The following is a 17,281-nucleotide window of genomic DNA, read 5'->3' on the forward strand; positions in this document are numbered from 1 at the left end:
TAAAAGAGACTGCTTTTAGGCCAGAACATAGAACATGCCTTTAATTGCAACACTCAGGAATTCAAGGCCAACCTCACGTATAAACCTATCAAAAAAAAAAAAAAAAAAAAAAAAAAAAAAAAAAAAAAAAAAAAACAAACCAAAACCAAAACAAAAACAAAAACAAAACCTACTTTTTACTGACTAGTAAACCTTAGGACTTTTTTGCAGGGCAGGAGGGAATCTAGAACATTGACAAAGTGGAAATTTTTACAAAAGTAAGTTAAGGGACCAGAGAGATGGTTCGGTGTTTGCTGCTGTAATAGTTTCAGTTACTTGTTGCTTTTGCAGAGGACTTGAGTTCAGTTTCCAACACTAACACTGTGACACACAACCATCCTTAACTCCAGTTACAGGGGATCTGATGTCATCTTCTGACCTCATGGGCATCATCAGAAATATACACTCACACTCGATACATATAAAAATTTTAAAATCTAACAAAAAAAATTTTTTTTAGTAATGAAGGGTGGAAAACACTTAAATCAGTATTTGGAGACTGAGGGAAGATCTTGAGTTTAAGGCCAATGGTGAGACCTCATCTCAATAAATCCAAGAAAAGCAAGAGATTTCTGCAGCTAATGGAAAGTATTAGAGAAATGCAAAGTGGTCAAAGTATAAAGTATACAAAACTATGGGGTACCCATCCTTAAAGTGGGACATCTATAAAAAACACAACTATATTCAAGGCTCCGGGGTTATCAAGGAAGAGGAGATGGAAATATTTTAAGAGGCTGAGGATTAGGACTGTTGTAAAATACCTTTCATGTATCTTCTGGACATGACTTTAAAAGTTAGAAACAATATGGTTGTCTGCACAAAACCATACCAATTGGTATCCCAGCAAGAACTGGGGAAGGGCTCATAAGGTCCCATCCCTAGTTGAAAATCTACAGGCAGCCACCTGCTAAGAGAAAGTGTTTTCTTCAGGGGCAAGCCCCCACAGGCTGCTCATGCTCAAGCAGTCAGCCTATGCCCTGTACATGAACAACACTAACTGTTAGGCTTCACACACATATTCCCTCCTGGTAACATCTCAGTACTTGACAATCTGTCCAAAGAGCCTGTGCTCTGTTTCACTGTCTATTTCACACATGGACATGTTGTCTAAAGCACTGCTTTTGTTCAAATATATATAAGCTCAGAAAAATAAAAATATAAAAGTACTTTTTATAAACTTCTAAAGCAAACTCAATCATTATCAACATGCTAATGACAGTCCTTTGTTGGATACACACAAATCATTCCTCAAACTAAGAATAGTCTGAATGTAGAAATAGTAAAAATAATGATCATGGTCAGTTCTTTCCACCTTCATTCTTCCCTCCAAGAGACAGAAAAAAGGAGAAGGAATTGGTTAGGGAATTATCACCTTAAAATAAACTGAAAACCACAAAAGCATCACATAGGTTTCAGTTTTTTTGTTTGTGTTTTTCAGAATGGTAGAGAAAAGGCTATTTCTTGTGGAGAAATCAACAGCTTAGGGGTGTAAAAGAGGCTCTATATAAAACTCAAGAAACAATAATTACCCAAATTATAAACTATCAAAAGAAACATGATCTACAGAGAAGTGACTATTCTGACCACATTTTAAAGAGGCCATTATCATTCATCAACATAGTAGACTAGTGTGGAGTCGTATCACACAGGTAGTAAAGACAAAGACTATGACAAACAAACAAAAATGGCCTCATCTTGGTGAGGACAGAAGAAAAACTAAGCTCAGAAACAATATGCTTTTCCGAGACGGCATTGGAACAGCTAGTGAAAATGCTAGAGTATTTTTCCTTACATCTTCTGTATAAAGAATAATGTACAGACTACCAGCCAGTGGTCAGCCAGTAAAGATGCTGTCTTAGTGTTTTACTGCTGTGAACAGACACCATGACCATGGCAACTTTTATAAGGGCAACATTTAACTGGGGCTGGCTTACAGGTTCAGAGGTTCAGTTCACTATCATCAAGGCAGGAGCATGGCAGCATCCAAGTAGAAAGACATGATGCAGGAGGAGCTAAGAGTTCTACATCTTGTTCTGAAGGCCACTAGCAGAATACTGGCTTCCAAGCAACTAGGAAGAATGTCTTAAAGCCCATGCCCACAGTGACACACCTACTCCAACAAGGGCCTCCCAATAGTACCATTCCCTGGGTCAAGCATGTACAAACCATCATAGCTTTTCACCAAGCTAATTAATGATCTGAATTTAATCCCCAATATTCACAGGTGGAAGGAGAGAACAGACACCTACAAGCTGCCCTCTAACTTGCATATCCACAATGGTGCGTGCATACACAGAAATATACACAGAAACAGACACACACACCTGTCGCCTTACTTTTTCAAAATAATTGACTTAAGTCCAATTTCTATGGACTAGTATCAAAGACTTAAAGGAACCAAAGATATATATAACCCTTTATCTAATGAAACACTCTATTTAAAGAAGACAGTCAGATGTAAATAAAAAATACTACAATGTAGGCAGTTAAGAGTAAGGACTATGTCCAGTTAACACCCGAGTACCCCTAAATGGTTGTCAAGTTATAAACAGTAACTAGTAGGTGTTAAATAGGCAAGGATGGTAGGAATCAAGTGCTGACCAGTTCCATATCAAGAAGAGGTGAGACAAGCAGTAGACTAGGATAGCAACACAGATTTGGAACTGTTTGGTTGTTTGGTTTCGACTTTACCTACAGTTTTCCACTCACACCAATGAACTCAGATCTCAGATTTAGACACTGGATCACAAGCACTGAAACCCAGTCACAACTGATGGCTTCTCAGCAATGTACTCTGAGGCAGGCTGTGAACTAGATGTAAGAGAGCAATGCAGCGCCAGTCATCAAATGACGATGATTTCTTTAAACCACAGCCCAGCAAACATAACACCAATTCCTAGGAAAGCTGAGGTATGAGCTGGGGGGCTATGAGTTCTAGAAAATGGAGGTGATGGGGGTGCTACCTAGTTTGGACAGGTCAGGTAACATTTGATCAAGAAATAATTGGCATGTGGAAGTCCCATGTTATGAACCAGAAAGCAAAACCCAACAGTGAAGATAAGAGCACTTGGGAGTGCTGAAAGCAAGTCAGGCTTTCTTCGAGTCAGCCCTGGGACTACTTAATAGATCACCACCTATGGAATGTTGAAAAGTTCAAAGATTAAGTCCTGGACTACACAGTCTTTAGAAATCAAGAAGAAAAAAGAGAAAGGTGGATAATTCCTAGAAAAGGAAAATCATCAAAGGGTCAAATGCAGACAGGAGGTCAGGATGAGCAGTCAGCAGTGACTGAGTTGTAGCAACAGTTCACAAGAATGGAAGAGAATGGTTTAGTATGAGATGGAGAAAATATGTATTGTCAGAGAACACAACCTGTACACAAATAGAGGGCTGATCCTGACAGTGAGAGTTCATCAGTCTCAAAAGGAGAAAATGACGCATACAGTCAGGAACGGGTGAGGATGGGGGAGAGGTATATACCTGCTTCTCTTTTTAGGTTCTTTCCAGGCCACGGTCATTTTATCTCTCTTTAGCCCTAGTGCCTAGCACTAAACAACAATGTGTTGGATGAAGAGATCAGTTCCAAGATTTAAAAAGATACAACCAAACAGCATTTAAAGTTTATCTTAAAAATGACTTCATTTCTATTTTCCATTTCCTCACTCCATAATCTCCATATATCCCTCCCCGATCTCCTTCCTGAATAGGTAGGACTACAGGCTTATACACTGTGCCTATTGTAGAGATTTCTTGGTGTGTGTACACAGTTGCATGAATGGGTAGATGAGGTGAGAGGTCAACCTCAGGTGTAGTTTTTCAGGTGCCATCTACCTTGTTTTATTATGAGACAAGGTCTCACATGGAATGGAGCTTGTCAGTTAGGTTAGGTTAACTGACAGGAAGCCCCCAGGGACTCAGCTTCTTTGCCTCCTTAGTGCTGGGATTATAGGTGCATATGTTACTATGACTAGTTTTTGTTTTTTAAAAATATGGGTTACTGTAGTGTATTGCTACAACAGGTGCAATGTGTATACCTGTAGTCCTACATGTAGGAAAAGACTAGCATCCAGGAAGCTAGGAAGAGGGTCTTAAAGCCTATGCCCACAGTGACCCACCTACTCCAAGGCTACAAGTCCAAATAGTGCCAACAATTCAAACCACTACATTCTACTCCCTTCCCCCATAGGCTTGTTCAAGCATATGAGCTTATGGGGGCCATAAATAAACATAGCATAATGCTAAAGCATGTAGCCCAACTTCAAAAGTTCCCGTAGTCTATAACAGTCTCAATAACGTTAGACCAAAGTACAAAGTCTCTTCTGAGATTTATCTCATCAGTTCATTGTAATCCCCAAAGCAAGACAGGAAACCAGATGGGCAAACTCCAAACTCTGCATCTCCATGTCTTCAGATCTCCATTCCTTTTCCATCTGTGTTAACTACAACAAACTTCTTTCACCTGGGCTCGTTCCACTCCCTGTTAGCAGCATTCCTCAGCAGGTATTTCAAGGCTCTGGCATCTTTAACATTTTGGGGTCTCCAAGTCAACTTCAATTTTACAGCTTCTTGTTCCAATGTCTGGGGATCCACACATGATCTAGGCTCCTCCAAAGAGCTTGGGTCACTTCTCCAGATCTACAATCTGTAGCACTCTAGGCTCAGATTGCTTCTACTCCACTGCTGCTACTGTTCTTGCTGGTTGTCCCATGGTACTGGTTATCCAATACACTGGGGTCTTCTGCATGGAGGCTTCACCAGTAGCCTCTCATAGGCTCTCTTCATGGTGCCAAGCCTCAGCTTCTTTTGCATGACCCCTTCAGACCTGGGCCTTCACTACAAGTGGGGCTGCACCTTCACCAATGGCCTTCCATGGCCTCTCACAGTACCAAGCCTCAGCTGTTCTTCATGACCCTTTCATGCCTTCAAAACCGGTACCACCTGGGTGACTCTTACACATTACTAAGTACAGCTGCAGCACAAAGTACAACCTTGTCTTTCACTGGAACACAGCTTCTGTGTGCTCTCAGAAAATACTTCCCAGAAGATTTCACCTCAGTGATGCTGGTCTCTTAATCACCACTAATTTCTTAGCTCCAGCTAAGCAGCATCAATTTTCCCAGTAGTCCCTATTATTCTTGACTCTAACACCAGAGCCATGTGGCTAAAGCTGCCATGTTCTGCTGCTTGTTGTGACTAAAACACAGCCCCTTATTCTATTACCAGCTTTCTGTTTTCTAACTCACTCACTGCCTAAGCTTGGCTGTCCTAGAACTTGCTCTGTAGATTGTCTCCTGGGATTAAAGGTATTTGCCACTTTGCCTGGACTTAAGCTTTTCTTCACCAAGAACTTGCTCTGTCCCAGGCTGGCCTTGAACTCAAAGATCCGAATGACTCTCTCCTGAATGCTGGGATTAAATACGTGCAGCACCATTCCTGGACATAAACTTAGCTGGGTGGGATCTTGCCCCAAAGTCATCACTCCCTTAATTCATTTTAATATCCTTGAACACAGGATTCAGCTCCATTTCACTTCCTGCTGCCCCTTTAATACTTGAGCGATATATTTTATATTTTTCCTTTCTAAGTTTGCTGTGCTTATTCAGACCACTTTTCATGAGACTTAACAAGAGAACAAAGTCTATAATGGACATTTCTGCAACTTCCTTTGGCAATACAATTAATCTGAGTCTCTTCACCTTTGTCTCAGGCAGACTCTTCAAACAAGGGTAAAAGGCAACCATGTTCTTCACCAAAATATCTCAAAAACTCTCTAGGCCACACACTGAAGTTCTTCTCCACTGAAACCTCTTGGGCCAGGTCTGCACAGTTCAAATCACTCACAGCAACAAAGTCTTCCATATTCCTACTAGGATAGCTCAGTAAACCCCACTTAAAACATTCCATGGCTTTCCAAATCCAAAGTCCCCAAATCCACATTCTTCCAAACAAAAGCATGGTCCGACCTGTATCAGCAATATCTCAGTCCCTGGTACCAACTTCTGTCTTAGTTTGGGTTTTACTGCTGTGAACAGACATCATGACCAAGGCAACTCTTATGAAAACAACATTGAACTGGGGCTGGCTTACAGGTTTAGAGGTTTGGTCCATTATCATCAAAGCAGATGCATGGCAGTGTCCAGGCAGGCGTGATATAACAGGTGCTGAGAGTTCTATGTCTTCACCCAAACAAGAAAAGAGTCACTTCCAGGTAGCTACAAAGAGGGTCTTAAAGCCCACGCCCACAGTTACACACCTCCAAATAGTGCCACTCCTTGGGCCAAACATTCAAATCACTACATCAGGCTTGGTGGCCTAAGCCTGTCATCCCAGCATTCAGAGGCTAAAAGAAGGAGAACTAAAGTCAAGGCCAGCTCGGGCTACATACCATAACTCTGCTTCCTGTAATAAAAAGATAAGGCGTTATGCTTCCAAAAGTCTTGACAATTTACCTTTTTTATAATGTAGAAAATTCTTACACTTCAAATGATTAAAAAAAAAAACTAATAAACTATACAAACTGTAATTTTCATCATTTCATTCAACTCTTAAGCAAAGAAGGAGATGAATTACAAAGTGGGAGATGGGGCCAGGAAGACGATGCTTACCAAATAAGTATAAAGACCAAAGTCTGGATCATCAGAAACTATGTAAAAGCAAGGCTAACCTGGAAGCCACTCTGGCAACCACACAGGCGACAGAGAGAGGCAATCTCCAGAACAAGCTGGCTGGCTCGTCTAGTCAATCAGTGAGCTAGCTCCAGGTTCAACTGGAAGAAGACCTTACCTCAGTAACTAAAGGTGGAAAGTGAGAGGATTAAACAAGACATCAACTCTGGGCCTCCACACTTGTATACACGGGTACAGATGTGAGCACGTGCACGCACACACACGCGCACACACACACACATGCAAACATTGGTATACACATGTGACCACTCACATGTGCATGCATACATGCACTGTGTATACAGAAATGCACATATACTATACAAAAAAAATTTAAATAAACAGTAACTTCGGGGAGCCTGAGCATGGTGGCATAAGCTGTTAATCCTAACATCTGGGAAGCTGAAGAAGTTAGATCGATCTATATGAATATATGCCGTCTATATATAATCATGACTTTATACTAAAGAACTACAGAAATTAATCTAAGACTCAAACTGCTGCATTGACACTTTCCCTTTGTCTAGCTGTTAGACAATCTGCTTCTCAACCTGTGGGTTGTGACCCTTTTGGGGTCAGATTCCTGCATATCAGATATTTACATTACAACTCATAGCAGTAATAAAATTACAGTTATCAAGTAGCAATAAAATAATTTCCTGGTTGGGGATCACCATACCATGAGGGCTGCAGCATTAGGAAGGTTGAGAACCACTGCTAGCCTCTCTCCATTCTCTAGTCCCTGCAGTTCTTTAACAGTCTATAGCCTGTCAGCCTGTCTATAAAGGAAAATATTTTAAACACCTATACCACCAGCACGTATATTTTGTATTCTTAAAAGCTGGTTTATACTACTAAAATTACATAGATACTGTATAAATGAACATATATAATCAAAATGAATGAAAGAAAGAATTAAAAACATAATTAGTTTATGCTATTGATTTCCTTTATAAATTGCGGCATTTGCCCACGTATCCCTGGAAATATGATCAGCATACATTGGTGGTCTGAATGGCTGAACGCTTATTTAACAATAAAAGCTCTTATCACATAGCTTAACCACTGACATCTGTTCCTAGTAGAGCCTGCCTTACGAATTATTCCTATTCAAGCCTGCCTTTCAAATTCCTGAAGCTCTTATAAAAGCCTTATTTAACTTTTTTTTTCACTGCTGGGGATCAAACCTAGAACCTTACATATGCTAGACTAGGGCTCTACTCCTGAGCCATACTCCTAGCATATCTAAGCAATCCTTAATGCTGGGTAGTATTCATTAACTCATGAATTCAAAGGCTAAACTATAGCTATGTAAGTCTGGTAAGATTTGAGCCAACCAAGGTAAAAATCTCATGTACATATTTTATGTGCATATGCATAGCTCAAGTTTCATATGAAAAACATGAATAGATAAGATTCCAAGTAAAATACAGCAAGTGCCTTACTGACACTGATAAGCCAGTGAATATATTACAAAGAATCCTCAAACAGACTAAAGACTAAATTAAGCATCCTTTTTTTAATATTACAAAAAAATGTAGAGATAACAAAAAACCAAGTTTATATAGTTCGCTCTACAGCAAAACAAAGTAAGAAAACATATTAAACACTTTGCCCAAGTACAAAAAATGCAGTGGACACTAGTATTTACAAAAACTGACAATTTCAAAGACTTCAATATCAAAGTCAAGCAGCCATGCATTGCTTCAGTCTGCTGTACAACAGCGCCACCAGGTGGTGATTTATGCAATCTTCAATCAAGCACCTTGCATATAGAAACTTGGGGCAATCCAATGCATCAGCTGATGCCTCTGGAATCAGAAATAAAACTCCAAAATTTTATCTAATGATAATATTGCCTACTCTGCCTTCATCCTTATGAGCAATACAAAACAAACTAATCACTTTTCTATTTAACAACTTTTCAAATGTTTTAAAATAACAATAAACCTCTGAACTCTTATTAACCTAGTATCTAAACAACTTTCTCAAGTGTAGTATAATTTCATTAACATTACAACTCTAAAAATGTAATGCAAACATAAATTTTAACTTAATTTTTAAGTTACAATAATTTGTAAGCTACACATTATCCCCAAGACATAAATAATTTAAATACAAATCTGCATTTTAATATTGCTGAATGTTCTCATAAATATGTCTGTAGGAAAATTAACTTATTACACAATAGTATAAATGTATTTTAAAATTTAAAAATGTTTCCTACACATTACCTTCAGCAAACAGAAATTTCCGTTTTTCAATCTATAGCACAAATGACCCATATTTTAAATTTAAATATACCATAACTATTTTAAAAGCAGCTCTAAGTCTTTCAACAGTACAATCACTGATATTCTGGCAAACCTTAAGTTCCGAAGCGCACAACAAGCTTATACATGAGTGGTTTAATTTTATTACCATGTGCATACTCATGTATATGCATACACAGAGTTGTGGTAAAAAATATATATATATAACTGATATTGCTCATATAACTACCCTCTGTTTGAAAATGAATGATTTCTAACACAAGAGTTTTAATTTTGTTACCACTCCAATCAATCAAATAATATTATGCCCGCATCTAAATAATATTTTCATAGTTAAAGTAGATCTTTAGTTATTCGCATCAGTATGATAAAGGTTAGTGTATGAATTCAATATTCATCCTTAGCACTGCTAGTTTCAGACATGGTATTTCCCATCAGTACTTTACAAAGAAACATCACCTTAACTAACTGACAGTGGACACCTGAGTCCTCCCTGGATAACTACTCAAGTCATACTTGAGCCTTATACAAACTGAAAAAAAAAGAATTGGAAGCAAATTTAAATAACATGTCTGTTCCATATAGAAATAATAGGTCATAATAAGATTCATGCTGAAAGAAGAAACAGAAAAGTCAGTGCTGCTTTATATTTTGGCCTACTGAACTTTAGAACTATTGTGAGCAGAATGGCTGTTACAGAAACAGTATTACATTTTCAGAGTTTTGCAAATTACAAATAGAAAATAATTTGTTCATTTAGAATTTACCTGAAAGATATTCTGCATAAATAAAACTTCCAGATAATTCATTCTCATCTTACTAGGCAGCAAAGAATTTTATATTTTACTTATGAACATTTTCTTAAACAAACAAAAAAACCTTTCCTTCTGTTTGTTTTAAGAGGCGTGGAACTGGATTGATTCAATGGTAGACCACTTGCCTAGCATACAGGAATTCCTTCTTGAGCTCCATCCTCATCCACGGGAAAACAAAACTAACAGCAACATCAAAAAACCCCTGAACATGTAACCACTTCCTACAGGTTAGTTATAATCGAGACAAACAGCTTACACAGCAGTCCGTTAAGGCTCCAACCTCACTTTTCTTATGTCTGCCTATTGACAACACTGTACTTCCCATGCTTATGTGGGAACCTCAGTGAAGTCTACAGGCTCCTAAATACAAAATGCATACATGTTCTGGCATATGGCTACTTGGGTCTTTTTTCTTCCTCTTGGCTTTTCCATAGCTGGTTTTTAAATGATTAAAGTTACTATACAAAACTTAAAACAAAATAGGCTATTGATCCTACAATGGAGTCTTTAAGAACTCTATAATTCCGAACATGAAGCCACAAAACATCTACCCTTAGAAAATTAGTCGTAGTGTAAATTGTGCAGTGCAGTTTCTGGCTTCTTTTCTACTGGAATCAGAATCAACCTGCCTCATTCTAGCCTTTTCTATTCTTCATATGATATTATTTTCCCCTAGATGATCCAGTAGCATACTCACATACACTGCTCAGTCAATACTAAGAACTTTAGGAACAAAGGAAAGTGATAAAGGCAGGCTGAGTGTGATAGTCATATGCCTACTCATAACACTCCTGAGGCAGAGGCAAGGGAATCACAAGTTCAAAGCCAGCCTGGCTACAAAGTGGGATCCTGTCTCAAAATAAAAATTAAAAAAAAAAAGCCACAATCGCACTATGGTCTAATTATTTGTGAAATGTAGAGATGGTTAGATGATAATAATTATACTAACTGAAAACAATGTGTTTATGACTTGTATTTCTATGACAAAGAAATGCTGATGAACCAAATCTGTTTCTATCTGTGAGGATACTCAGTAGTCACAGCACAAATATATAATTTTCTCTGGCAACTTAAGAGCCTAATACAAGAGAATTTCTAAAAAGCATTGGAGAATTTCCAACAGCATCAAGAATGTTAATAAACATGATTGCATTTAAAAAATCTAGATATATATATATATATGTTAGATACACATATAACAAATTACAAAATTATGTATTTTCTACTTTGGTATATCAATTATCAGTAACAACATGAAGCTTCAGTACTTCTGCCTAAAAGAAATAAAAACCTGCTTCTCTCTACTGCAAAGTTCCTGCAGCTCAAGTTTTACAAAAATGTTCTTAAGTCATCATTTTTCAAATAGAAAAAAACATGAGATGACATTTGAACAATAAAAAAATATTACTTCCAATTTTTCCTAGTAAAGATGAGAATTTTTAAAACATTTAAATAATCAGCCCCATTGATCTATATGGCTTAAATAAATTAATATTACTACTTTATATATACTAGATGGTTTATGTCAAACTCACTTAAAGAATTTCTTCTCTAAGGAAGAAAGAAAATAAGGAAAAATATCTTCTCAGGGATTAGGGGTAGTTATCCTACAAAGTTATCTTTGTTGTTGCACATATAACCCAAAGGTACCCAACTAACTCACCTCTATTTTGCAACCTAAAACACATAATAGAAATCATGGACATGAAACCATTCAAGATAGTAAAACCTTCTGGAGGCACCTGAAACCAATCACACAACACTCAGGTCACCAAGTAGCTAGGAAGATCATGGACAAACACAGCACTCCATTTCCCTCTCTGTAAAACAAGGTGAATTTTCAGACTGGAAATTTACCATTGGTAAAAGCTATATAAAATTAAGTATTTGATCCATACCTTGTTTTGATTCCAAACCTTCTGGTTGTTTGTTCTCTCTCAGGGACGAAGTAGAATCTACACAGGTATCTTGCCTAAGCAATAAAAATAAAAACTTTTAAAATAGTATTCAATCATTTAATGCCCAAGTTCTTAGAATTATGTTAGGTGCCAGGGAGACACAATGAATTCCAAGCCCCAGGGTATAATTTAATACTATGGAGACTCAGAACCATGTAAACATGTGTCAGAAGAAGCAATTATAAACTGGTACTTAATTTATATAATGTAATTCTTTGTAAAATCAAGGGGAAAACCTAGGGGAACTTGGAGGCAATTTTTTTCTCCCAAAACTCAGTAGGGTAGCTGATAGAAGAAATCACAACTCACAGCAGTATCCAATAATTTTTCAGTTTTCACAGTTAAATGTAATGGGCATTTTAACATTCAAATTACTTTATATTCATCTAATTTCATACCTCAAATGCTTTGATGTCTACTATATATGGAAAATATATTTGATATATTTGATATTTGATATGTAATATACATATGTAATCAATGTAAATAGATTAAATGTAAGAATGTTCGAGAAGTTTCACTGCCCAACCCGCAGCAGAGCTGCATACAGTGCTATACCATCTCAGTGCTATACCATCTCAGTGCTGATGGGACAAACACCTGAAATCGGTGCATATTCAAGTAAGATAAGCAATGACCTTCTCAAATCAGATAACTATTTCCCTCTGAGAATTTTATCCTCTCCTAAAAGAAGTATTACAGGAACCATTTGGGAAATGTTGCTAGTCACAAACATATTTCATCCAGTTAACAGTAGCAAGTTTTTCTAAGAATAAAATAGAATTGCAAATATTTCTTTGCCAAGTTTATTCTTTATAATCAAGTACTTGGTAAAGTATATGTTTATTTTGTATTTTAAAAAATCACTAATACAAACCCAAACTCACGGGCTGTAAGATCATGTCTTTGGGGTCAGGCATGGTGCTGCACATCAGTAATTCTACCACACAGGAAAAGGAAACAGAAATAGCAATATCTATCTTAAGAAACTCATTTGGCTTTGGTACTATCAATAATTTCTGTGAGATTTGTAGTTGCCCTGACTCTAATTTTTAATATTTATTTGCTATCTAATGTCACCTACTCAGATTTTAATCTTTCATTTCACTACAATGACTAGCATGTCCCAAGAAGGGCATCAAAACATTCTTCTTGGTAATCCAGGGACAAAATACAGAACTTTGCTAGGAATATTGTTAAAATGTTCTACCTCAAGCATCCCAGAAAACTCAGATAGTATATACTCCAAACACAGATCAACATTAAAGAAAACATTGGCTTTTGTGCCCTCAAATGGCATATAACTCTTTATCTACTACATGCATGTACCTAAACTCACAAAAAGTATACAATTTAACCAAACTATGACAGTATGTAAATTTTTGTGCTGTTAGATATCAGTTAAATTTAATTAATATTAATGTACCCCAAATTATCAGCAACAAAAGACAATATAGTATCACTAAGAAAAGGCATGTAAGTCATATATCATACTCCAAAGACAACACAACAAAATCTGTGCAATCTAGCTGAGAATGTGTAGCCTCTATTATGACGAAGCATCAAACAAGACCATCACTAAGCTGAGTTCAATATCACTATTATGAAATACAAAAGGCTATGGTCATGTCATAGGAATGCTTCATGTCAGAGGAATCTAAAAAGCCATGACAATTATATGTAACAATTGACCTGACTGGAGAGGGAGTAAAGGCGGAACTGAACTGAATCAAAAGGGAAACTGAAATACTGATGGTAAAACTGGATAAGGCCTTTTGTGAAAGTTTAAATTTCCTGAAATTGATCCTTGTGGTTATAGAAAGGCCATGTCTGTTCTTTTGAAAACACAATGTAGCATTTAGGGGAAATGTGTCATCATAATGTAACTTAAGCCTCAAATGTTCACTCATACATAAAAAACTGCACAGGTAGGTAAAGATGAGAGATGGCACAGCAGGTAAAGTGCTTGCCACCCAATCCTGACACCCTGAGTTCAATCCCTGGAAGCCATGTAAACAGAGGAAAGACTTGTCTCTGACATCCTCATGTGTGCACGAAAAGACTCATCATGCATATATATATATATATATATATATACACACATGTATACATGTATATACATGGTGTGTAACAGGATCAAATGCTAATAAGAAGTAAACCTAGATATATGCTATAAAGATTTCTCCTTTTCTAGTCTGATTTTTACAATGTATTGAGTCTTAAATTACTTACAAATAAAATGTTTAAGTAAAACTTCAATAAAAACTGATCAAAGCCCCTTAAATATCCTTCAAATAAGACTCTATAAAGATTATCTACTGTTATAAACAATTTATTTGCATGCTTAAAATTCTACTTTAAGTTAGGTTTGATCAGGCTGTTGAAGTCACAAAACAGAATTTCTTTAAGTAGGTACAGCATGCCACCCTGTGGCAGAAAAATGAAAAGACACATTTTTTTTTTTTAACCTCCAAAAGTAGCTCTGAATGATTTAAAATTTTAAAATCACTATTAAGCAGGAGATGGAGATACACACCTGTAAAAAACCCAGTTCTCAAAGAGTCAGGGACAGGAAGATCTCCAAAAATTTGAGGTCAGCCTGAACTACAGAGGGAGACCTTGTCTATAAATAAATAAGCAAATAAAATGAACAGAAATAAAAATACTGGAAAAGTCCTCTAAGATGTATATTTCACAACTAAAATTGTCAACTAGCTTTAGTACTTTACACAACTTAAAACTCACATCAAACAATAGAGAACGCAATAATATTTACAAAAACATAATAAACGTCTAAGGAAACTACTACATGCATGTGTTTCTCTTTCTCATTTTATGGTGGGGGTGGGGAGAACTGAGTCTACTTTAAGATGATAAAATATGTGAGTTATCCAAACTAGGAAAGAATTTTAAAAAATTTAAAAACCTGCCATTTACGATTAAAACATGTGTTTGTACTACACACTTTAAAACTGAGACTACTGGAGTAAACACCTGGAGGGCAAGGAGAGCCTAAGGGAGCGCACAAGGCAAAGCCAGGTTGGACTGAGAATTCTACAGGCATCTCTGAGACTCTAGTGAAAACAACTTAAGAACAAACAACTTTACTTTTACTTTTCTAATTCCCTTCTCAACCTGTATTCTCTTTCTTTAACAGCTTAATTTATGATCAATGGCCTTCTACTTGTAGCCCTACCTGTAAGTTCTCAAACTGATGTAAGCCCAACTGCCTCTCATGTGACACTACTCTCTTTTTTTTCACAACTCAATTTTTTTGAATGACATTAACACACTGAGGTAATTTATGGAATTTAATCAAGAACAACCACATGTTAATTAACAAAAGCTTGAAACATATTTCTTTTTTTAGTATGTGTGTGCGTGTGACATATGCATATGCTCATGGAGGCCAGAAGATGGTATCTGATTGCCTTAGCTAGAGTTACAGGAAATTGGGACCAGCTGACATGGGTGCTAGGAACTCAGTTCAGTCTTCTGCAAGAGCAGCAAGTATTCTTGATGCCTGAGCCAGCTCTCCAGCCCTTAATATATATGTATGTATGTATGTATGTATGTATGTATATACCCCCCTAAAGGGAGAGGAAGAGTAATCAATTTCTTATGCAAATATAAAGTGTCAGAAAATTCTTTCAACAAAAAGATAAATAGAACAAAGATAGTCTGATTTTTCTTGCATGGTAAATGTCAACTGGCAAAAATCAGGTAAACTGGAAAAACAAAGGGTAGGTACAGTGCTGGCTTTTCTCCACATTCCGCAGTATAAAAGAACAAAGGAAATTTAATGGAAAAAGGACAGTCTTTGACTCAATGCTGTTAGTAAGTTAGACAGCTTGCACATTATCTTACTCCATTTTTATAACATGTACAAATAGTATTTCTGAATGGAAACAGACCCAAATGTCTAAATATATAAATCTTAGGAATACACAGAAAATTTTCTGGTTTATGCTAGGATAAGCAAAGATGTTACCAAAACCCAGACCTAGAGCTGTTAGATGACTCAGCAGACCTGACAGCTTGAGTTCAATGACTGGATCATGCAATAGTAGAGAAGAGACTTTCCAGGGTTGTCCTAACCTCCACCCATGAATCATGGCTCATGTACCTACACTTACACACATACAACAAATAAAATATTTTTAAAACATGACCTAAAAATTAAAATAATGCTAAGTTAGATTTCATCAAAATTTAATACTTCTATTTTTCCAAAAGGACTAGACAATGGAAAGCCAAACAACAGACTAGAAAAATATTTGCATACACATATCAGAAAAAAGAACATGTATCCAAGCAAGGTAGTTGGAATGTGCCAGCAATGCCAGGTATTTTGAAAACTGATGCAAGAGAATTTTTAAGGCCCCAGAGTTGACCCCAGCCTGGACAACTTAGTGAATCTTGTCCACAACAAACAACTTCAACTTCAATCTAGAATACAGAAGAATTACACTGTGGTTTGGATGTAAGACTTCTCTTACAGGCTCATATGTTTGAACACGTGGTCCCCAGTTGATGATAGTGTTTAGGAAGGTTATAGAACTTCTAAGAGAAAGAATCTTACAGAGGAAGTACATCACTGAAGGCCACATTTCATGTTCCCTCTTTGCTTCTAATGTCCCATGCCATGATGAACGGGAACCATTCAGGAACTTGCAGCAAAAAACAAAAGCTTTCTCCCTAAGTTGTTTTTGTTGTGGTAACAAAAGAGCAACTAAGATAAACTATAAAATCATAATAGGCTCCACTATGTTCATAGCAGCCTTATTATAATAGCCAGAAACTGGAAACAACCCAGATGTCCCTCAACAGAGGAATGGATAGAGAATATGTGGTACCTTCACACAATGGAGTACTACTCAGCTATTTAAAAAAATTACTTCATGAAATTCACAAGCAAAGGATGGAACTAGAATATATCATCCTGAGTGAGGTAATCCAGAGACAAAAGAACACACATGGTATATACTCACTGATAAGTGAATATTAGGCAAAAAGCTCAGAATACGCACAATATAACTTACAGACCATGGTGAAGCTATGAAGAAGGAAGACCAAAGTGTGGATGCTTCAGTCCTACTTAGAAGGGGAAACAAAATAATCACTGGAGGGAAAGGGAGAGGGAGGGGGAGGTGGAGGGGGAAAAGGGGGAGGATCAGGTGTGGGAGGAGACGGGCATGATACACAGAGGGCCAGAAAATTGAATGGAGGTGTGTAGCAATGGGGGATGGGGAATTGGGGGTAGCCACCAGCAAGTCTCAGATGCCAGGAAAGCAAGAGTCTCCCAGGACCCAACAGGGATGGCATTGACTGAAATACCCAAAGGGAGAGAGAACCTGTAGAGACCATATTCAGAGGTTAAGCACAGCCCCCAGTTGAGAGATGGGGCTACCCACCCATCTCAAAAATATTTTTTAATACTTTTTATTAGGTATTTTCCTCATTTACATTTCCAATGCTATCCCAAAAGTCCCCCATACCCTCCCACCCACTCCCCTACCCACCCACTCCCA

The 17,281-nt window shown here is 37.2% G+C and overlaps 1 protein-coding gene across 2 annotated transcripts in view; it reads right to left on the reverse strand.

The window, feature by feature from the left end:
- Nucleotides 1-17,281, reverse strand: part of Caap1 (caspase activity and apoptosis inhibitor 1) — a 56,344-nt gene that overhangs the window by 6,869 nt on the left and 32,194 nt on the right. For both annotated transcript variants that reach the window (XM_021160373.1, XM_029476185.1), the window contains exon 5: nucleotides 11,691-11,764. In XM_021160373.1, the coding sequence (XP_021016032.1) occupies nucleotides 11,691-11,764 (74 nt within the window). The remainder of the gene's footprint in view (nucleotides 1-11,690; nucleotides 11,765-17,281) is intronic.

This window comes from Mus caroli, chromosome 4, assembly GCF_900094665.2.
Source record: "Mus caroli chromosome 4, CAROLI_EIJ_v1.1, whole genome shotgun sequence".
Classification (NCBI taxonomy): Eukaryota; Metazoa; Chordata; class Mammalia; order Rodentia; family Muridae; genus Mus; species Mus caroli.